This window comes from Astatotilapia calliptera, chromosome 1, assembly GCF_900246225.1.
Source record: "Astatotilapia calliptera chromosome 1, fAstCal1.2, whole genome shotgun sequence".
In the NCBI taxonomy this organism is placed as follows: Eukaryota; Metazoa; Chordata; class Actinopteri; order Cichliformes; family Cichlidae; genus Astatotilapia; species Astatotilapia calliptera.
Window position 1 is genome coordinate 2,043,805 of NC_039302.1, and position 20,994 is coordinate 2,064,798.

Here is a 20,994-nt window from a genome sequence, read left to right on the forward strand (position 1 = left end):
AACCGTGTCTTCCCGCGTCTTGGCTGAACAGCAAGTTAGCGAGCGCCGGCAGCTGTATGTGGCTCATTAGTGAGTGTGGACGATGATTAAAACGGAGAGAGTGCTGCATTTGAAAAGCTGCGTGGGGCGGAAGCTCCGAGTGGTCCGGGAACACTATCTGAGAGAGCGGGTCCCCTGCTGCAGCTCACTGTGTCAGGCCGACTGTGTAAATGGTAAAATCAGCAAAATGTCACATTCACAAAAACTGCTCTTTGTTTACTGCTATAGAAGAATCTAACGTTGCTGTTAACGCAGTGCTGGCAGGTAGGGGTTTGGGGCTGTACACAATCACATGAGGAAAATAACGTCATTTTTATTATATTATACTTTGCTTCACTGTAACATGAATCGTGAAATAGCAAAGTGCATACAGTATGACCCAAAGCTAGAATTACCTCGTATGACAGTTAAATGGCAAACCTGTGCACAGATAAGAGGCAAGGGTGCACCAGTCTGACTTTGTCTAAGATATAAAACCAAAAGGTATCAGATCGGTAGCTTGTGTGGGCAGAACAATGTTATGCGATATTCCTCACTGTGAGGAAGAAACTCGTTAGAGGCAGTCAGGATGCACTCAAAGATTCCTTTCCTGAAAAAGCATGTTTTTGTTTTTGTCATATTTTGTTGCGTTCCTGTTAAAGCACCTTGATGATTTATTGTTAAAAGGCTGAATACATTTCTAAGTTTTTTGAATTAATGAACAATAATATATTTTTAAGGACATTCTACCTGGCAACATCTGACAAAAATGTACCTGTGTTTTTTCCACAGATACCCAGAGTGGAACGGTGAAATAGCATCACCGCGAGGGTAAATATCTTCATTTGAAGTCATTTGGCGAATAAAAAAACATGCCAGCATTGGAGCCTTTCATTTTCTTTCATTTAACTGTGCTTTTCTTTTTAATGCACTTGTTAGTGCGTCAGGTGCCAAGCCCTCTCCCGCAACGTCTGCTGAGACTTCCCAGAAGAAAACCAGACATGAGAGTCGTTCCCGTTCCTGCAGCCCCCGCAGTCATCGTGACTCGGAGCAAAGCAGCGACAGGCGAAGAAGGCTTTCCCGCTCTCGCAGACCCCGCACTCATCGTGACTCGGAGCGTAGCAGGGACAGGCGAAGCAGCCATTCCCGCTCCGGCAGCCCACGTCGCCACCGTAAGTAAGTAAAATTTATTTATATAGCGCTTTTCACAGATAAAAATCACAAAGTGCTTTACAACACAGAAAATGGGAATATAAAACAATATAACAGTAAATAAAACAATGTAAAACAATAAAACTATAAAAACAGCATAAGAAGAAATTAATCAAATGCTTTTCTAAATAAAAATGTCTTCAGCTGTTTCTTAAAACAATCAATGGAGTCCGTGCAGCGAAGAGACAGTGGGAGAGAATTCCACAACCGTGGTGCCACAGTCTGAAAGGCCCGATCACCACGAGTTTTAAAACGAGTGCGTGGGTACCACCAACAGTCTCTGATCTAATGACCTTAAAGCCCGAGAAGATGTATGTGATTTCAGCAGGTCAGATAAATATTGAGGAGCCTGACCATGCAGGGCCCTAAAGGTTAGAACTAAAATTTTAAACTGAAACCTAAAATTTACAGGCAACCAGTGAAGGGAGGCCAAGACTGGAGTGATATGCGATCTTCTCTTGGTGCCTGTTAAGAGACGTGCTGCAGCATTCTGCACAGTCTGAAGACGATTTAAGGCTGATTTGTTAAAACAAGTAAAAAGGCCATTACAATAGTCTAAACGAGAAGAAATAAAAGCATGAATAATCATCTCAAGTTCAAGCTTTGATACCATTAGTCTGAGTTTAGAAATATTCCGTAAATGATAAAAACAGTTTTGGACCAGCTGCTTAGAATGCTGCTCGAGCGACATCGAGCTGTCAAATAAGACACCGAGATTTCTAAGGCTTGATTTTACGTAAGGGTCTAAGAAGCTGATATGCTGTCTAATTTCTGGGACCATATGGTCTGGAGCAATAATTAGAGTTTCTGTTTTATCAGAGTTTAGTTGGAGAAAATTGTCATATAACCATTTGTTGATTTCTGTCAGACAATTACTTAAATTAGACAATTTATAAAACTCAGACATTTTGAAGGAACAGTATAGTTGGATGTCGTCAGCATAGAGATGATAGGAGATATATTTATAGCGCTTAATAATCTGGCTAGGGGAAATACATAAAGTAAAAAGAGAATTGGACCCAGGACAGATCCCTGAGGTACCCCACACGGCAAAACTGTTGATTCTGATGTGACATGATTCATGCAAACAGTAAAAGATCTCTCAGACAGATATGATATAAACCATTTTAAAACAACACCAGTAATCCCAAACAAGTTCTCGAGTCTGTTTATCATGATACTGTGATCTACAGTGTCAAAAGCAGAGCTGAGATCCAGCAGGACCAGCACTGTGTATTCTCCGTGACTTGCAGAATAGGAGGAACAGTCATTCCTGTTCTCAATTACGCAGCCGCCGAAGGGAGAGACACAGAAGCCAATCACGATCTCTGTACAGGTCCAGACGCAATCGCAGGTCTGTCCAACAAACATTTTGAGAACTAGGATCAATCAAGAAGATTTAGCTCTCCAGTGGATTGTTAAAGGGTGAAATATAACATATATATAAAAATATCAACTTGAAAAAACTTAATTGGTGGACAGCATTTACCTTTTGTATCCATGCTGGGTGTGTGCTTTGAGATGTTTCTGAGTTATTAAGTTCTTTGATCCATACTTTTTTCAGGTCCCGGTCTCATTCTGACTCCTCGTGGTATGACCGTCCTTCCTCTTCACGATATCGATCACGCTCAAGGTGCCGCGAGAGACGATCCTCACTGAGAAGAAGAGATGAGAAACGTTCATCACCGAGGAAAAGCTGGGAGAGGCGATCGTCGACTGAGAGGTCATCTCCGAGGCGAAAGAAGTCAAGCAGCTCAAAGATCTTGGCAAAGAAACTGCTGGAAACATCAGGTTTGAAAATTGCTTCATGTTTATTTTTTTGTATGTACTCATTAGTTTTTCTAAGATCAAAGTTCTCCTCCCCCCTCACAACCTTAACTTTACTAATGTAAAGGATAAATAAAGACCAGTGCCACCAGAAATGTCAGCATAGTTTTTTCTACTATTATAAAACTTTCAGAAACGGTAGATGATTTTCGAGACTTGGCACCCACCAAAGTGTGAATCTCTTTTGCACCTGTGGTCTTTTAGCTCTCCAGTCCTTATCAAACCAGTCTGACCTGGAGACTGTCGTCAAAACTTTGGCTCCTGCCCTGCTGGCTGAGCTAGTCAAGATGAAGTCGTCCCCATCAACATCATCATCATCGTCCTCACGTTCTGCATCTCCAGAAACAACTAAAGGGACGCCTAGCACAGAGAAGACAGAGGTGACTTCATATTATGCCTTTTTTCATGAATGCACAGTTTTGGACAATTTATAATGTGATCAGTGACAGATGACGTGATTGTTGATGCCACACAACCAAGATTAAATCTTTCAACACAGATTTATACAAGCAGATAGTTTGAGTCAAGTTGTCATGATGAAATCTGCATTTGGTTTGTTCATAATTTTCTTCCCTGTGTTTCCACAGGCTGGCAAATCTTCCCCTCCGACCATGGTGAGGCTACAAGGGACTGTAAGTAGTCTCTGTCACAGTGATGTGATTTCTGCTATGGAGAAAACATTTTGAAAAACTAAGTCAGTTGTTTTGTTTAGGTCAAAATTACAGGTATGTACACTGAAATTTGTTCACTGTTCAGGGGCGGATCTAGAGAAATTTTCTTAGGGTGGCAAAGAAATCAAATAGGGTGGCAAAATCGAAGCCTTTTTATTTTTCAAACACATATGCAGGTGGTTACATATGGTTAGAATAATTCAAATGCAGTAAGTATACACGTTTTTCATATAAATATAGTCTAGAACTTAATTATTGTCTGTAGCCCACATAATTACACACTTTAGTTACATAAAACATGTGAGTTTCTGTATAGCCTGTATAATAAATAAATATGTAGCCCAACAAGTATAAAATCCAGACACACTGTTAGAAAACAGTCACATTGTTACAGCTTAAATGACACAAAATGTCAGAAATCTGCACTGTCATGAACAACAATTTAAACCTAATTTTTCATGATTTGTTGGATGAACCCACTGAGGTCTGAAATACAATCGGCCATTTTTGACTCCTTTTGAGTTTACGTTTGTATTTCACCCTCAGATTGTTTCATTTTATTTTGTTCCCCTTGCCTTGTTTGGTGTCATTCTTTTCAGCTCAACTGAATTTAGTTGTTTTTTTCACTGACATACTGCATTAGTATTACTGATCTGAAACCACACAAAGAACGTAAAATCCTAGTAGTATGTTTTTACTGTAAAAAAAAAACACCACAGTATATTTTTATAACTTGAAATGCAAATATAAATTGTACATTTTGTAAACATATACAACTATTTATCTAAAAATGCAGCCGATACACCTGCCGTTTTTTGTTTTTTTTTTCATTTTGTATAAGAATTTAAAAATATTACTACAACTAAAATGAGAGAACAATTAGGTGTCGCACTAAGATGCCCCACAAACTATGTGTGCCAGTAAAAAAAAGTTTGTCCACCAAAAGACAGAACAGCACAGGGACAAACCTGCAGGCCTGATAACAGCAGCTGTATCACTCCGCTGGTTTTCTACTTAGTGACAGTGTTTACATTGCAAATGTGCCTTTGTGACATTCATTAGTGCCCTCACTGACACACAAAACAAAACGACTACACAACAGAACTACACAAGACAACACACTAAGTAAACACTCCACACTAAACGTCACAAATCTCCCACATCTAAAAACTCTCTCTCTCACTTGCTTGCTCTGTCTCGCTGCCGTTACCGTCACTCCTAAAACGTTTCCCTCTTCCTAAACAATCAAATCCCACGCGTTGACTGTTTTTTTAATTGGTCGACATGGTACATTTAGGAAGGTGGTGGCTTTTTTTCTTTCTTTACTGTTTTCGTGCTGTCCTTACAAAACGCTTAAAACACACACACACACAAACGTGACGACAGTATTTAGAACAAAGCGTGGCTTATACATATTATCATAACTCTGGATTTACTGGCCTGTAATTAAAATTTAAAAACTTTGAAGTCCGAATTTTCAATGTGGGCTGAAATAGAAACTCAGCGTGGCTGCAGCTTGTTGCTGTGTCAGCTTACATCAGTCATGTGATTTGGAGGTGCAGCGTGTCCGTGGACCACAGAGGGTTAATAACACTCACCTTCCTTCCATTTCCAGAGTGTAACATCCACCCACCTGTGTAAAAAACGAAATTCCCATGGTGTTGTTCAGAATGTGCTCTGGCACAATCATAAGCATCGCTTGCTACTGAAAACAAGAAAAAAGCCGGTCCTGCTATGGGCTGAACCATTTGTTAATGGTGGAGGGGGGAACACTATGCAATATTTTCAGTTTTAGCATTTATATTCACTGTTGACTGTAACTACGTTCAAACTGTTAATGCTGTCTTATTTTAATAAACAACACTGTCATATGCAAAACTGGGGTGGCACTTGGGGTGGCAAGGGATCATTTTAGGGTGGCACTTGCCACCCCATGCCACCCTTCTAGATCCGCCCCTGTCACTGTTATAGATGGATGAGTTCATTGACCTACTTGTGAATCGAGAGAAAGTTCCTCTCCTGTTTGTCTCCTGGTTTGCTTCTGCAATCTAAGATAGATATTTATGCACCGTAGCTACAATTCTCTATAAATATACTGTCCGTTCACGGTTGTAGTCCTGCATTCATTATGCGGTTTAAAGTCAGTTGGTTATCCTTACATTTCTTCTACAGTCTCGCACCCCTCAAATTCATAGTTACTTTGGATTATACTGAGCTTTTATATAGTCATCCCCATGTCAGGAAGCTTCCGCTCAAGTCTAATGCTATGAAAGCATACACACTGTACTTTGTTTTTATTTTGCTGTGTTGCATTATGCATTTTTTAAATCTATATATACACATTGCACTGAAAACATCCTTGGAATCGCACTGGTTGCTTGCAAGTTGCCACAGTTGCTTGTGGTTTGCATGGAAGACTCCAACTTGTCTGTAAATACTTGTAAGCTCATGACAAGTGCTCATGTATGATTCTTAGTGTGAATGTAGTAACTTAACAGTTTTGGTAGTAATACAAACTAATGTATGTTCGTTGTGTGTGTGTTTGTAAGGAAGCTGCGGTGGCACCTAAAAATACAGCCAAGGCTACGGAGGCTGTTGAACCAATTAAAGGTGCTGCAGTTGACGGTGAGCCAAAAGTCTTGGCTTCCAAAGCAGAAACGGCCTCAACCACGCAGATTTGTATTTAGATCAGCTGGGTAATTTGCATCCTATCTAAACTACCACTATTGAACTTAACTACATTTCCTTTATTCCAAGACTCTGTGACTGCAGAGAAGATCTCAAAGGATCAGCCGGTCGCTGTTACCCACCCAACATTTTGGGAGCGGATACAAGAGCAACTGCGTCCAGAAAGAATCCGTAAGAAATCCCCAAAGATCTGTATGAAAGATTTCTCAATGTGAAGATATTTTCTATTTCATAATTATTTTTTGGTTTTTCTTTTGCTCTGCACTTCACAGGTTGTCTCAAGACAGTCAAACTTCCCAATTCAAAGGTAACATTAAAAAAACACTTCAATTATACCTGTAAGAAAAACATGCTTTATCAAAGTGGTTAAGTTTTGATCTGAAATAGTTCAGTTTGTTTTACAAGTTTGTAGTTGGGTTATATCTCATTGTCAGGTGACGCTCAAGTAGGTGTAAATGTAGAAAAATGTTAAAAATTCACTAGGGATGTCGCAATACCAGAGATTTTGTAGTCAGTATAGACACCAATAGAATTGCACCATTCTTGGTTACCAATTTAGTATTGTAATAAAACAATTATCTCATGTACTAACACATACTAAAACTCCTTTATTGAAAAGCTAGTTTAACATGTTCAAATTATATGCACAGTCAACCAGGACATGGTGGTTTTGAGTGCTTAAAAAGGTTTTTCCTTCCCAAGTTTGACATGTGCAATAGTGCTGTTTACACATTGCCTTTTGGGAATCAGTTATCACTGTTTATGGATCCACCTTAAATGAAAAGTACTTTCATAGCTGACTCTTACTGCCTTTTTTGTCAGTGAGTCAAGGTAGAGCTGCACTACGTGTAACAAAGAAAGAAAAAAAGAAGTAAAGGAAAATTAGCATCAGAAACATTTTGTAATAGGTACCTGATTGTGTTCATAGTTGTAGACAGTGCTCAAAGTGAGGTTTATAAGTTAATGTTTGCATTTTTCAGATTTCTGTCTGGAATTTCTTCCATTGCAATTGTGAACTGATCCTGAAATTCTTTTCGTTTGCACAGCTTGTTTCGCTTGATTACAAGGTGCTGTTAATAAGCAACCTGCCAGAGTATCACGATGGCTGTTACGCAGAGGAGGACATCGCCGGTCTGCTCACTCGACACCGATTTGAGTATTACGACGACACGATCTACGTTATACCACAGGCACGCATGGTAAGCACCAGTTTGCATTGGGCTGGGTTATGACCTTCATTTTAATGGCGCTCTAAATCTCTTTTCTAAGACGACCTAACTAACATTTAGTTAGTTAATGCATATTTTGTGAGTGCCTGTCTTCATGGTTATTCAGTAAAAATCAGTGTTTGGTTGTTTGTTTTTCCTTCAGGCTTTTGCCCTCATGCCGACAGCAGTGGCAGCTAAAAACATCGTGCTAGCATCAGAAAATCACGATTTTATTCTCAGTGGTTCTAAACTTCGACTGCAGGTTGAGAAGGGCAACATTTTAATGACGCCGGTAAGCACTGTGTGTAGATAATGCAATCTACTGTTGTGACAGATGTTATTACAATTATTTGAAAATATTTGTTTCTGCTTGTTTATTTAAAGTGTGATTATAAATGTAAAAAGTATTTCTTTTTGTAGAAAAAAATACCTTTAAGCTGAAATAAATCGAACCGAATCCGAAGTGATGTAATGATTTTGAACTGTTTTTTTTCTTTCAGCTTGAGTTTTATAAGTCTCTGATGAAACGGCTATGCTATGTAAGTAACGCACATATCTCAGAAACAAAGACTGCACTCGAATACCTTTAGATTTATTGGTCAGAGTATAAAGTCATAACTGGAAGCACTCACATCCAAGTCAAAACACCTTGAAAAATGGGGACATACCCGTTTTTTCAGATATTCACACAGGGCTAGGAAAGGTTTGGAGAACTCTTTTCCTGGAATAAATGAAATCCTCATTTAAAAATGCATTTTGTATTTTTTTTAAACATTTGTTTAACGATTTGAAACTTGTGCAAAAAATTAGGAAATTGGGAACGAGCCAAATGCGTTTTCCACGGCACTGTGTGTACATTAGTTTAAATACTTTTTCAACCAGTGTTATCAAAAACAGCGAGAGCTGCAATTATAAATTGTTTGGAAAATGAAGATAGCTGCCAGGGTGCATACCTGCTGTGTGAATATAAGTGCAAACTTATGGCCTTGATCTTGGAGCTGTAGTATAAGAATGTTTGGAATGTCATACTGTTTGTGGGGTTGTTGTTTTTTCACGTTAACCCGGTTTTCTCGAAGCAGCAAGTGACTGACAATGGAGCACGATTAATCTACATCAGGAACATCTCGCCAGGCGAGTCCCGGCATCTCAGAGAAGCTTTGAAAAAAATGGATTGTGTAAGAAACTACCTGCCTCTTCTCAACAAGGTATAAACACACTCATAAATGCCAACAAGTGCATGTGTTAGAAGTCTGTGAAAGGCTGTGTGAGATATGTGCTTGTGTAAGTGTAATCTTAACCATACAGAAAAATTGACAGATTAACCGCTTGCACACCAAACTAAAGGACGTGCACCAACCTTCATAAATCCATCCTTCAAAAGAGATAATGTGTCTAGATTTGGATGCTACTTATCTTGAGGAAAGCACAACTGCAAAACTATAGCGATAGTAAAGAGAGACTGCCGATAAGCTGCTCGCTGAGCAATTCTTCATATGCTCATGCGCACTAGTATTTATCACATTACAGCATTAGTGCAGGGGTCATGTTGAGCATGGCTCCAGTGCATCATTGAGCCAGGATTTCTGACTCTTGAATCCAGTGAACTCCACAATAAAGCTGTACTTAGTTCACTCTTTCCACGTGTGCTTAGCACTTGTTTTCTAACATTTACAATGTGAAGGTAAAATGTTCAGAATACATTTTCTTTCTTGTGTTTCAGGTGTTTATCGAATTTCAGTCTCTTCGTGATGCTGATCGCCTTGGCGTTTGGTACAGCCTTCTAAAACGGCCCACCGGCCACAAATTGTCAAGGCTGAAAATACCACAGTGTGGATGTACCTCACTGCGTAAGTGTTTTTTAAATGGGATTTTAAACAAATATGATTTAAACGGAAACAAAAAGATGGGTTAAGTTAATGGAAGGTCATCTGGTAAGACCTTTCTTTCGCTTTCTGTTTGTGAAACACTCATGAATAGATTTTTCAGGTCTCCCCTGGGCTGTGGATAAAGTGCAGACAAAACTGCTGATTTATTGTTGTTCACAATCAATCATTGTGACACATTCCCTCAACTTTTATCCACTAACACTGTGATTCTGGTTCCCACAAATCCTTTGATGCTCATTTGCCTTATTATCTCTCTGACCTCTTTTCTGGCCCCTCCAGAAATCTTTGCTCCATCAGTGGTCAATTTCCTTCTGCTTGTCTCTGCCCCAGACACATGAGCCAGAGCCATTACTTAAACTGCACTTTTTCAGTCTGGCATTTGATCTAACCCACTAATCGTTGTTTTTCTGATGTCTATGATACCTTGGGTATCTGTAAAGGTGCTTAAAGTTCAAATAAAAGTCAAAACATTGATATTACTGGATCATTGTAAACATTAAAAACCTGTTTTGCACCACTCGTTTTTCCTTTTCTTTCCCCCACAAAACTTTTAACAAAACTTATTTTTGCTTGTGCAGCACCAAGATTGCCAGACAAAGCTTTGCCAGACAGCGAGGTTGCTGTTGATGGTGCAACTGTCCCAACAGAAGATATTACCATCCCACAACGCAGCACTTCACCATATTGGATCACAATGACAACTAGTCCCTTTGTGTTCCCCACTGTCTCTCCTTGGTTCACAATCCCAGGTGAGAGAAACAGCTGGAAACTAAAATTAACCTCCAGATATAAAGTGTTGACTGTTACTAACTGTGTCTGTTTTACACTTCTAGAGTATTTAACTGTCAGTGAACCTGATGACATTGAGGTGAGTGCATCTTATAAACCCAGGTTTCATGTGTTAAACAGGAATCCTTGAGTAAATACCAAGAGGTGTCCATTTTTCCAAATACTCACCTCAAAAACCACATTTCTTTTTTTCTGCTAAACTTGGTTTCATTTTGTCTTCTCTATGTGCTCAGTAATAATAATATATTTTTTAAAAAGTACCGCAAAGTTTCTCTTCGAATAAACTTTGGTTCTTGAACCTTGTGTCTTGCAGAAAGCCCAATCTCAAGGTTCTACGTTCTCCACCATCATGTTGACCGGTTTGCCAGAAGGAAACTACAGACAGGAGGATGTCACCAAGCTGGTGTGGCGTTACGTCCCTGATCAGACTGTTCAGACTCTGTACTACAAAATAATCGTTTTATCACTGCAGAGGAGGGTGAGGAGTAGACCCAGCAGGCTGATACAGAGAAATTTGCATTTGCAAATTGAATTCAATTTAATGATTGATATTGAATGTTTCCTCTGCATCATTTTTCCCCTCCAGGCCTTTGTGTTTTTTAACAGCTGGGATGCGTGCTGCGATTTCGCCAGGGATTACCTCAAAAATCCAGTTACTGTTGGAGAGTGGACGCTCAGAATCCACATTGTTTTACAAGACATGCTTCCTGGTACAAGTGAGGTATGAAAATGGAGCAATCGGGGGCTGTTAAATCGGGGGCATGCTCCTGTTTCACTCAAACTATTCAGATCCCAATCAAAACAGATTTCTCCTCTAAGGAGTGAGCACAGCATCATCCTTCTCTGGGCTAATATTACTAGAATGAGAATACTCAGAGTACTTTATTGATCCCTGGGGGAAATATATTGGTTACAGTACAAACAGTAACACAGACAGATACAAGAAGTAAGGAATAGCACAATATATACAATATATACATACATATAAGTCACTCATTGATAAATATCTGAATAAGAAATGGAAAAACTAAAAATATGCATGAATTTCAAATCAACTATTTATTGTTACTTCCTCTGTATTTGTTCTAGTGATGGGATTTCCGGCTCTTTTTAGAGAGCCGGCTCTTTCGGCTCCGAACCGGCTCTTCAGGTTGTTTTGTTGCTTTAATTAATTTATTATTAACAATAATATAAAATTATGCACAAAAGGAATTACTAACGTAAAAACAAGTGGTTTTATTTATATATGTTTATATATAAATATATGCGGTGGCCCCTAGAGACAAAACACGTACAAACTCCAAAACACATTTCTAGCATGAACTGAACTTCCAAAGCAGAGCTACTAGATCACTTAAATTACACAATTGAAAGCATGTGTGTATTGTTTGTGTATTTATACACAGGCACTCATATATATATTCAAATAATTTTAAAAAAAAGTTAATTTACCTGTTATTACCACACACCAAATCCGGTCGTTGGTACTTGCTGGCTTGTGTAGCCACAAGATAACAAAGGCTCAACACTGCGCCCAGCATCCTGGAGCACTTCTGTTGTCTTTTGTACGTGTTTTGAGTTTTTATGTGCTTCTGAGTTTTTATATGCTTCTGAGTTTTTACGTGCTTCGGAGTTTGTACGTGTTTTTACATGTTTTGGAGTTTTTACGTGCTTCGGAGTTTGTACGTGTTTTTACATGTTTTGGAGTTTTTACGTGTTTTGGAGTTTGTACGTGTTTTTACGTGTTTTGGAGTTTGTACATGCTTCAGAGTTCGTACGTGATTTGAAGTTTGTATGTGCTTTGTCTCTAGGGGCCACCGTAAATATACTTTTATTTATTCACTCCACATAAAATGTAATAAATAAATCATATAATACAAAAATCAACTATTCACATTTCAACTTTTAACTATTTAAATTTTCAGCTTTTTCCTTTCACAAATTTAAAGTGAAAACAACACAAAACACTGCAAACCACAACACAATTAAATATAAATTATAATATGAAAACTAAAAGAACATGCATATTCTCTGTCATATGGACCTGCATGAATAAACTTTCTCAATCCTTTATCATCTGCAACCGAAAATAGCTGTGGATGATTACTATACCTTTCTAATGTTGTTGTCCCTGCCTCTCTTTCTCTCTCTCTGGCTCTGTTCCTGTGCTACTGAGTGTAACTACCGCCCCTCCCCCCTCTGCCCAGCGTAAAGCACAAGGCCCGCGTGCAGAGTGAAGCGGGAAAAAAGTGCGAGAGAGAGGCTGAGAGAAAGAAAAAAAAAAAAAAAATAAGCAGCAGGCTCGGGTCTCCCTGATCTTAACGCTGGTTGTTTTTCAGCATGTTCCAGAGTCGGAGTCTCTGGAGGACCGGCTGCTGAGTGTGGAGGTCTCCGAGGTGAATGTGGACCTTGTCATGATGATCATGGAAGTAGTGGCGTCCATCGCTGCTTTTGTCAGATTCTTGCCGCTTGCCAACAGGGTACGATTTCATAAACACGTGCAACTGTTTTATGTTTTACAGAAGGCTGCAAGGCTTGTCATGGTGTCTGCTGTTCTTTTCATATTGAGAAACATTTTAAATGAGTCTGAAGGAGACTTTGTGGTTTTTTAACACGAGTTGAGCAAGTTTAAATATTCCATGTACAGACAGTCCCTGCGGCAGGCAATCTGAATTACACATGCCTTTGCAAACACTGGTGAAGAAGGACTGCCTGAAATGCACCAAGTTCTCAACCAAGTAGTAATCTTATGACCTGTTCAGCCTTTTGTCCTGGCCCATCGAGCAGGGGAGATCCCTGCAGTTTGAGGCAGCGCTAAGTTATTCTTTTAGTGTTTCTTGCTCAGTGGTTTTATTGTTCAATCAAAACTTTGCAAAAGTATAGAAATATGTTTGCACTTATTTCCCATTTGCAAGTTTAAAACTCCAAGATTTTTTTTTCTTTGCCTTGTACTATCGTACAGGGCAGTAAAGAAACTCGCCAGGACAAATTCTTTATCGCCCTGTACAATACAAATCGTGCCTGTAGCACACCCATTGAGTACCACTGTGTTGCTCAAATATCCGTTCTGTTCTCTCAGATATGCATTGAGATGGCCGAACCTGGTGGATTAACACAGGTGATGGAGAGCAAAGTCACCAAGGACTATTTATCTGCTTGGTAAGTGTGTCCCACGATCAGAAGTGAGAAAAAGAGGAAATTTATTTTACACTGTGTTTCTTCATTTTCTTTAAAGTGTCTTCATGTCTGTCTGACCTTGTGCTTCTTTCTCTCCTCTTCATAGCAGTAAAGCTGGACGTATTGAGTCGTGAGTATCTTTCTTTTTCAGCTTTAGTGGCAGAGTCAAATATACCATACGCTCCTCAAGGTCGTCTGTAGTAAACAGTTCCCAAAGATGCAAAAAGAGCAGCATGTGATTTAGATATAAGCAACTCTAGATTAGGAATTTGAAATGGAATTTCTTATTTCACATGAACATTTTGTGACAACAAACCTCTTTTCGTGGTAACCTACTGGCATCTTTGCTTTCAAATTCAGTTTGAAGAGCCTGAAACAGCGTCTGCAAGACTCTGGTGACAACCTCAAAATGAAAACCAAGAAGACCGCAGAATCGACTGATGCAGTGACCAAAGGTGACTGCCAGGCGGAGAGCCAGAGGACCGAGGAGGAAGCAGGGACCCAGCCCGATGCTGCAGCCGCCCCTGCTGGACAGCAGCCAGAGCCCAAGTGTCCTGATGACGAGACACAGGAGGGAGAGGAGAATGATGGATGGAGCATGGCCGACATTAAAGGTACAAAGAGCTGCTTTAAATCAGCAAAATACACCGCTCTGACAGCCAAAACACAGTAAAGTGAATATAAAAAGACAAGTTGTGATATTTTGTGGCTCTGATCTCATATTTGTGCTCCTCACTGTGCTACAGACATTCAGCCTGGTGGTAGTAATATATTTTATATATGTGGTGTTTAAGAAATGCTCCGTTGGTGCGATGACTATGTCCCACACCATCACCAGCCTGAGATTTTGATACAAGGCAGGATGGATCCAAGATTTCTGACCCTACCATCCTAATGTCACAGCAGAAACTGAGATTCAACAGACCAGGCAGCGTTTTTATTTTACAGCGTTGCTGAGCCTGTGTGAATTGTACCCTCAGTTTTGCGTTCTTAGCTTAGAGAAGTCGAACCCAGTGTGGTCTTCTGCTGCTGTAGCTCATCTGCTTCAGTGTTGGATGTGCTGTGCGTTCAGAGATGCTCTTGTGCATTGTAATAAGTGGTTGTTTGGCTTGCTCTGGCCTTCCGGTCAGCGTGAAGCAGTTATTTCATTCTCCTCTAAACTCAAAAATGCATTTCCTCCAGGGAACTGCCACTCACTGGATATTTTCTGTTTCAGACGGTTTTATGTAAACCCTAGAGATGCTTCTGTGGGAAAATCCCAGCACATCAGCAGTTTTTGAAATGCTAAGCTCAGCAAACATGCCACGTTTAAGTGACTTAAATTATTTTTCTTCTTCATTCTGATGCTCAGTTTGAATTTCAGCAGGTCACCTGACCATGTCTACATACCTAAATCACTAAGTTGCTGCCATGTGATTGGCTGATTAGAGAGTCGCATTAATGAGCAGTCAAACAGGTGTACCTAATAAAGTGGCCGATGAACGTTTCAGCTTTTCAAGTAAATCGAAATCATTTGTTCAATTATTATTGAGTTATAATTGAATGTTTAAATATGTTATAAACCCAGTGGCTCCTGTAGCAGATTCGTTGATGATTAACGTGTCGCTCTTTTCATTTTCAGTTGTGGCTAAACGCAGGAGGGAGCTTGTCGGAGCTGAGGCAAAGCCATCTCGCTCTCAGTCTCCGTGTGTTGTAGCAGATTTCAGACTGCCTCAGTTCAACCCTAACAGCCCCATCGGTCAGACACACACACTCTAAATTCAAATGTGTTGTTAATACTTGTCTAATCTTCCTGTTTCTGCTTCTCTGCAGGTCAGGAGTTTGTGGTCCCTAAATCAGGATTTTTCTGTAACATCTGCTCTGTTTTCTGCCTGAATGAGAAGACCGCCAAGGAACTCCACTGCTGCAGCCAGAAACACTACGACAACCTGCAGGTACACACGCACATACATATACACGATTCAGCACACAAAATCACACTGTTGGCCTAACGATGTTTGTTTTCTCACTTTTCCCTTTTTTTAGAAATATTATGAGGAACGTCGACAAAGAGCTACAAAAGCTTTGTCTCAGACGTCTCCAGGCTCCGTTTCTGACTGATGGACCTGATCTACTGTATTTTTAACACATAACTGTGCAGAGTGTATATATATGTATATGTGTGTGTATGTGTGTCCTGGATGACTGTGGATATGTTTGCGGTTTTGTGATTTGTTTCTTATTTCCTGTTTTACTTTGAAAGTTCATGTCTTATGTCAGTGTGTTCAGTTTTACCTCTCCCCTGTCTCGTTAGCCTGATTTCTCCCAGCTGTGTCTCCCTCCCTCCCGCACGCCCATTCCCTAATTACTCCCCTGTGTATTTAAGCCCTGTGTTTTCCTGGGCTCCCTGTCGCGTCGTACCTTCAACCTGCTGTGTGTTTGTAATGTCCAGTCCTCCAGCACCTCGCTTTAGAGTCTTGTTTTCCTTTTGTAAGTTTTATTTTGTCAGTCATTCTTCCAGCAATAAAGCTGCGTTTTCAGTTTATCAGTTTATTCCCGTCTCCAAGAGTCCTGCATTTTTGCGTCCACCGCTTCTGCTCGCCTGCCACACAGCCAACCATGACAATAGCAGAATCTAGTATAACATGGAAACACCTACCTGAAACACAGACTTTATGTATTTTAAGTACTTGAGTAAATGTTCCCACTACTATCTGCACTCACTTCTGAAGATATTTAGACTAGTGAGAGAACTCTGAGCTCCTCCGCTTCATGTGAGATTCACTTTCCACTGTTTCCTTTCTTTCTTTCTTTTTTTTAAATCCCTTTCCATTGCATTAATGTCTTGAAATACCAGGAAACCAAGCATCTGCCTCTGGAGACTTTTGACTCAAAAGGCAATAAAAACCAAAACAAATGTAAAAAAAATGAATACAGGAAAAATTCCATTTTCACAAATGTCAAAACATTTTTTAATTAAAATTAATCTTTTTTTCCTATTAAAAAGTTGTAAAAATGAGTCCAAGGCCATGATGCCATAGCAGAGGATGTACTTCCTTAGGGAGCTGAAGAAATTCAACCTGCCAACACGGGCGATGATGCAATTCTACACTGCAATCATCGAGTCCATCCTCAACTCCATCACCGTGTGGTACGCTGGAGCCACTATCAGGGACAGTGGCGGTCCTAGCCTGTTTGGCGCCACGGGCGAACACTCTCTCTGCCCAATGGTGTGCTTGGTTATCCTTTCATGAGTTATTTACAAGTTTCTCTTTGTTCACAGCCATTGATATGTCGAAGAGGTTAACATGTTAGGAGCGGATGGAAATTGTGTTGATATCTGGTGAACGCAGTAACCGGGTCATTGCAGCAGATTTCAATGCAAGACACCCTACGAGACCACCCATCTCCCATGCTACAGTCAGCAAACTGCTCGCTAAGTTTTGTGAAACTGCTTCAGTGTTTATTTTGCGAAGCAGCAGGCGCACCTCGCAAACGGAGGGCGCCCTTACTCCCAGCAAATGGGCGATAGAAAACCGATCGGTGCCTGTACCATTCCCAATATGCGCCGGCTGATGTCGGGGCAGCATGAGTACGAGCAATTTTTTTTTTTTTCGCCGATGCCCGTGATGCCGCCCCCCACCACGATGCCGCCCCGGGCAACCGTTGTGCGCTCTGCTGAGAAGGTGATTGGCTGCAAACTCCCATCTCTGCAGGACCTGTACACCTCCAGGACACTGGGGCGTGCAGCTCAGATCACAGCTGACCCTTCTCACCCTGGACACAGTCTGTTTCTATTAAGAAAAAAATATACCATCTCAAAAGAAACACAACTCAAACATGCACACAACAAGACAACACAGCCTGTTCCCCTACAGCACAGCAGATTTCAACATAAGCCACAGCACTATAACCCAGCTCAGTGTATTCATCAGCAGAAATATCTTATTTTAATAGTTTTTAAATAGAGTGTTTGACAGCTTCGCGTGTCATTTTTCTACAATGCCAATCCGATTACTCATATCATGTGAGGATGAAGACAGCACTGCTTGATAAGATTGTCAAGGTGTGCTGTGTTTTGGTGAATATGTGCCCCAGTGTGGTTGTCAAACCAGGGCTGTATGTACTCACTCTTGCTAAGTACATGTGAAGAGATGTTGAATAAAAAATGTAAAAGAAAAGGTACTTTTGATTTGTGTTTTATTGAAAGCACTTTCCATAAAGTGTAATTGTTTCCAATGAAGAAAGAAATAGGTAGGTTTGCATGTGTAATTAGTGTGTTATTGCAGAAGAAGCTTAATGTGTACTTTGTAAAAACAATGGGGAAAAAAAGGTGTCTGAAGAAGAAATGATAAATGTGCTTTTTTTTCAAGCCCTCTCTGGCCGGCTGTTTCAGTGCCTCGCTTGGGGGGCGGGGAGACGTGCACTGGCGTTTCCTTTTTGCTTTTTCCTGCTCTCTAGTGATGGGATTTCCGGCTCTTTTTAGAGATCCGGCTCTTTCGGTTCGGCTCACTAAAAAGAGCCGGCTCTTTCGGCTCCAAACCGGCTCTTCAGGTTGTTTTGTTGCTTTAATTAATTTATTATTAACAATAATATAAAATTATGCACAAAAGGAATTACTAACGTAAAAACAAGTGGTTTTATTTATATATGTTTATATATAAATATATGCGGTGGCCCCTAGAGACAAAACACGTACAAACTCCAAAACACATTTCTAGCATGAACTGAACTTCCAAAGCAGAGCTACTAGATCACTTAAATGACACAATTGAAAGCATGTGTGTATTGTTTGTGTATTTATACACAGGCACTCATATATATATTCAAATAATTTAAAAAAAAGTTCATTTACCTGTTATTACCACACACCAAATCCGGTCGTTGGTACTTGCTGGCTTGTGTAGCAGCAAGATAACAAAGGCTCAACACTGCGCCCAGCATCCTGGAGCACTTCTGTTGTCTTTTGTACGTGTTTTGAGTTTTATGTGCTTCTGAGTTTTTATATGCTTCTGAGTTTTTACGTGCTTCGGAGTTTGTACGTGTTTTTGGAGTTTTTACGTGTTTTGGAGTTTGTACGTGTTTTTACGTGTTTTGGAGTTTGTACATGCTTCAGAGTTCGTACGTGATTTGAAGTTTGTATGTGCTTTGTCTCTAGGGGCCACCGTAAATATACTTTTATTTATTCACTCCACATAAAATGTAATAAATAAATCATATAATACAAAAATCAACTATTCACATTTCAACTTTTAACTATTTAAATTTTCAGCTTTTTCCTTTCACAAATTTAAAGTGAAAACAACACAAAACACTGCAAACCACAACACAATTAAATATAAATTATAATATGAAAACTAAAAGAACATGCATATTCTCTGTCATATGGACCTGCATGAACAAACTTTCTGAATCCTTTATCATCTGCAACCGAAAATAGTTGTGGATGATTACTATACCTTTCTAATGTCACGTTTTTGTCCCTGGCTCTCTTTGTCTCTCTCTCTCTCTCCATCTGACTCTGTTCCTGTGCTACTGAGTGTAACTACCGCCCCTCCCCCCTCTGCCCAGCGTAAAGCACAAGGCTCACGTGCAGGCGAGAGAGAGGGTGAGAGAAAGAAAAAGAAAAAAAAACCCACGTGACGGCTCGCGATAAGGAGCCGGCTCGCGTCGTTCACGTCAAAGAGTCGGCTCTAAGAGCCATTTCGTTCGCGAACGACCCATCACTAGTACAAAATACAAAACACGTACAAAATACAAAACGCGTGCAAAATCCAAAACACGTACAAAATCCAAAACACGTGCAAACTCCAAAACACATGCAAAATACAAAACACATGCAAAATACAAAACACGTGCAAAATACAAAACACATGCAAAATACAAAACACGTACAAAATACAAAACACATGCAAAATCCAAAACACGTGCAAAATCCAAAACACGTGCAAACCCCAAAACACGCGCAAACCCCAAAACACGCGCAAACTCCAAAACACAACGGAAGTGCTCCAGGACGCTAGGGGCAGTGTTGAGCTTTTGTTACCTAGTAACTACACAAGCCATGAAGTACCAATGACCGGATTTGGGGTCTGCAGCCTTAAAGGCCGCATTTTAAGGCTGATTATGTCACAGCGACACGACAAAGACTGTCCCAATTCAAAGGCTGCTCGAAATGCAGCCCTCAAATGTGTCCTTAATTTCCCTGAATTTTAAGGATGGGTCTGTGTAGCCTTCATGGCCCAACATATCCCAGACTTCATAGCGCGGCGGTGGTTTGGATAATTTTGCCGAAAAAAAACGGCGGAAGCGGAGCGGACGAAGAGTAAACTTCCAGAAGTAAGTACTGAATATTATGTCACTTATTTATGCGCAAATGTTTTTATAATGAAGAACATTAAAACATTACTGTTGGCAACATGTCGGGAAAGTTATGTGACATTAGCGACGTTTGTACTAACTTGGTTTTAAAGCCTTCACTTCAAAATATTCGCCGTTCAATAGCTGACTTTAATCTTACAGAGAATGTGATGATTTTATGCGTAATTAAAGTCAGTCATGTCAGTCAGCTGACGGTTCACTCCTTAAGCTGAAAGAAAGATGCTTTAATCACAGGAGTCACACATATGTCCACTGTACCATCTGGGAACTCTTCTTGTTTAGCACTCGTAATAACACAAACACTAAATCCTCCTTCTCTGGTGCTGTTTTGTAGCAGTGTGTACACCTGAGACTGTCACCTGTCTGTCTGTCCTGCACTCTCTCTCTGTTTCTTTCTCTCTGATTGTGGAATAAAAGTATGAACATGTGTTTATAAGTCACACTTGTGTTTGAATCCTGCAGCTTATCACACATTTGATTTCTATGTGTGACACCTGCAAGTGTCCAGAGTGAGGACAGACTGAGGGACCCACTGCTGCATATCATCTGTGAGGTTTTGCACCCCTGATGATCCACCAGGACAATCTCAGCAGTATGTGAGGAAGAGGAGGAGGAAGAGCCAGCAGCAGCTGACAGATGGAGAGAATAGACAGACTGTTCCCTGTTTGTGAAGGACTGCTAGAAAAGTTTAAAATAACTAATTGTCTGTCCTGAATCAGTCTTATTAGGTAATGTTCAAATAATTTTATCATTCCAGTGTTTCCAGTGTGGGAGAAAGTACTCAGGGCCTTCAGGTTACACACTAAGAAAGGCAGCAACAAGTTTAATGTTCAGAAACCTAAAGTCTGTATCAGCAGCAGAATGGAGCTAAAAATAAATGTTTGTTTCAGTTCTATGAAGCTTTGAGTATTTTGGATCAGTAGCACTGCTATGTTTGTTGCATCATATTGCTGTAATTGTTTATATGCTTTATATATTCTGAGCTAAGTTGATCTATAGTGTTACATCATATTCTATAAGGATGTTATGTGTTTGTATACTTTCTGCCCAGTTTGACCCATTTAGCAGACGTCAGCCTGTTTAAAGCTCTGATATCTATTCTGTATGACTTAAAGCAGTTATGACATGGTCTGATTTTCTCACCCAATAAAGGAATAT

At 40.1% G+C, this 20,994-nt stretch overlaps 1 protein-coding gene across 9 annotated transcripts; it reads left to right on the forward strand.

Annotated features, from left to right (window-relative positions):
- Positions 1-6,678: 6,678 nt before the first annotated feature.
- LOC113034730 (RNA-binding protein 20-like) lies at positions 6,679-15,743 on the forward strand. Of its 9 annotated transcripts, XM_026190165.1 has the most exons (11): positions 7,625-7,916; positions 8,125-8,163; positions 8,704-10,378; positions 10,613-11,020; positions 12,639-12,779; positions 13,379-13,458; positions 13,583-13,606; positions 13,837-14,090; positions 15,098-15,214; positions 15,289-15,410; positions 15,502-15,743. In XM_026190165.1, exons 3-11 carry the CDS (start codon positions 10,205-10,207, stop codon positions 15,574-15,576), a joined length of 1,395 nt encoding a protein of 464 aa, XP_026045950.1. In that variant the 5' UTR covers positions 7,625-7,916; positions 8,125-8,163; positions 8,704-10,204; the 3' UTR covers positions 15,577-15,743. The 9 variants fall into 9 exon arrangements, with proteins under 9 accessions (XP_026045693.1, XP_026045950.1, XP_026046193.1 ...); XM_026189908.1 differs by adding an exon at positions 6,679-7,615 and having other exon boundaries at positions 7,788-10,378; XM_026190408.1 differs by having other exon boundaries at positions 7,625-10,378; positions 10,613-10,777; positions 10,886-11,020.
- The last annotated feature ends 5,251 nt before the right edge of the window (positions 15,744-20,994 follow it).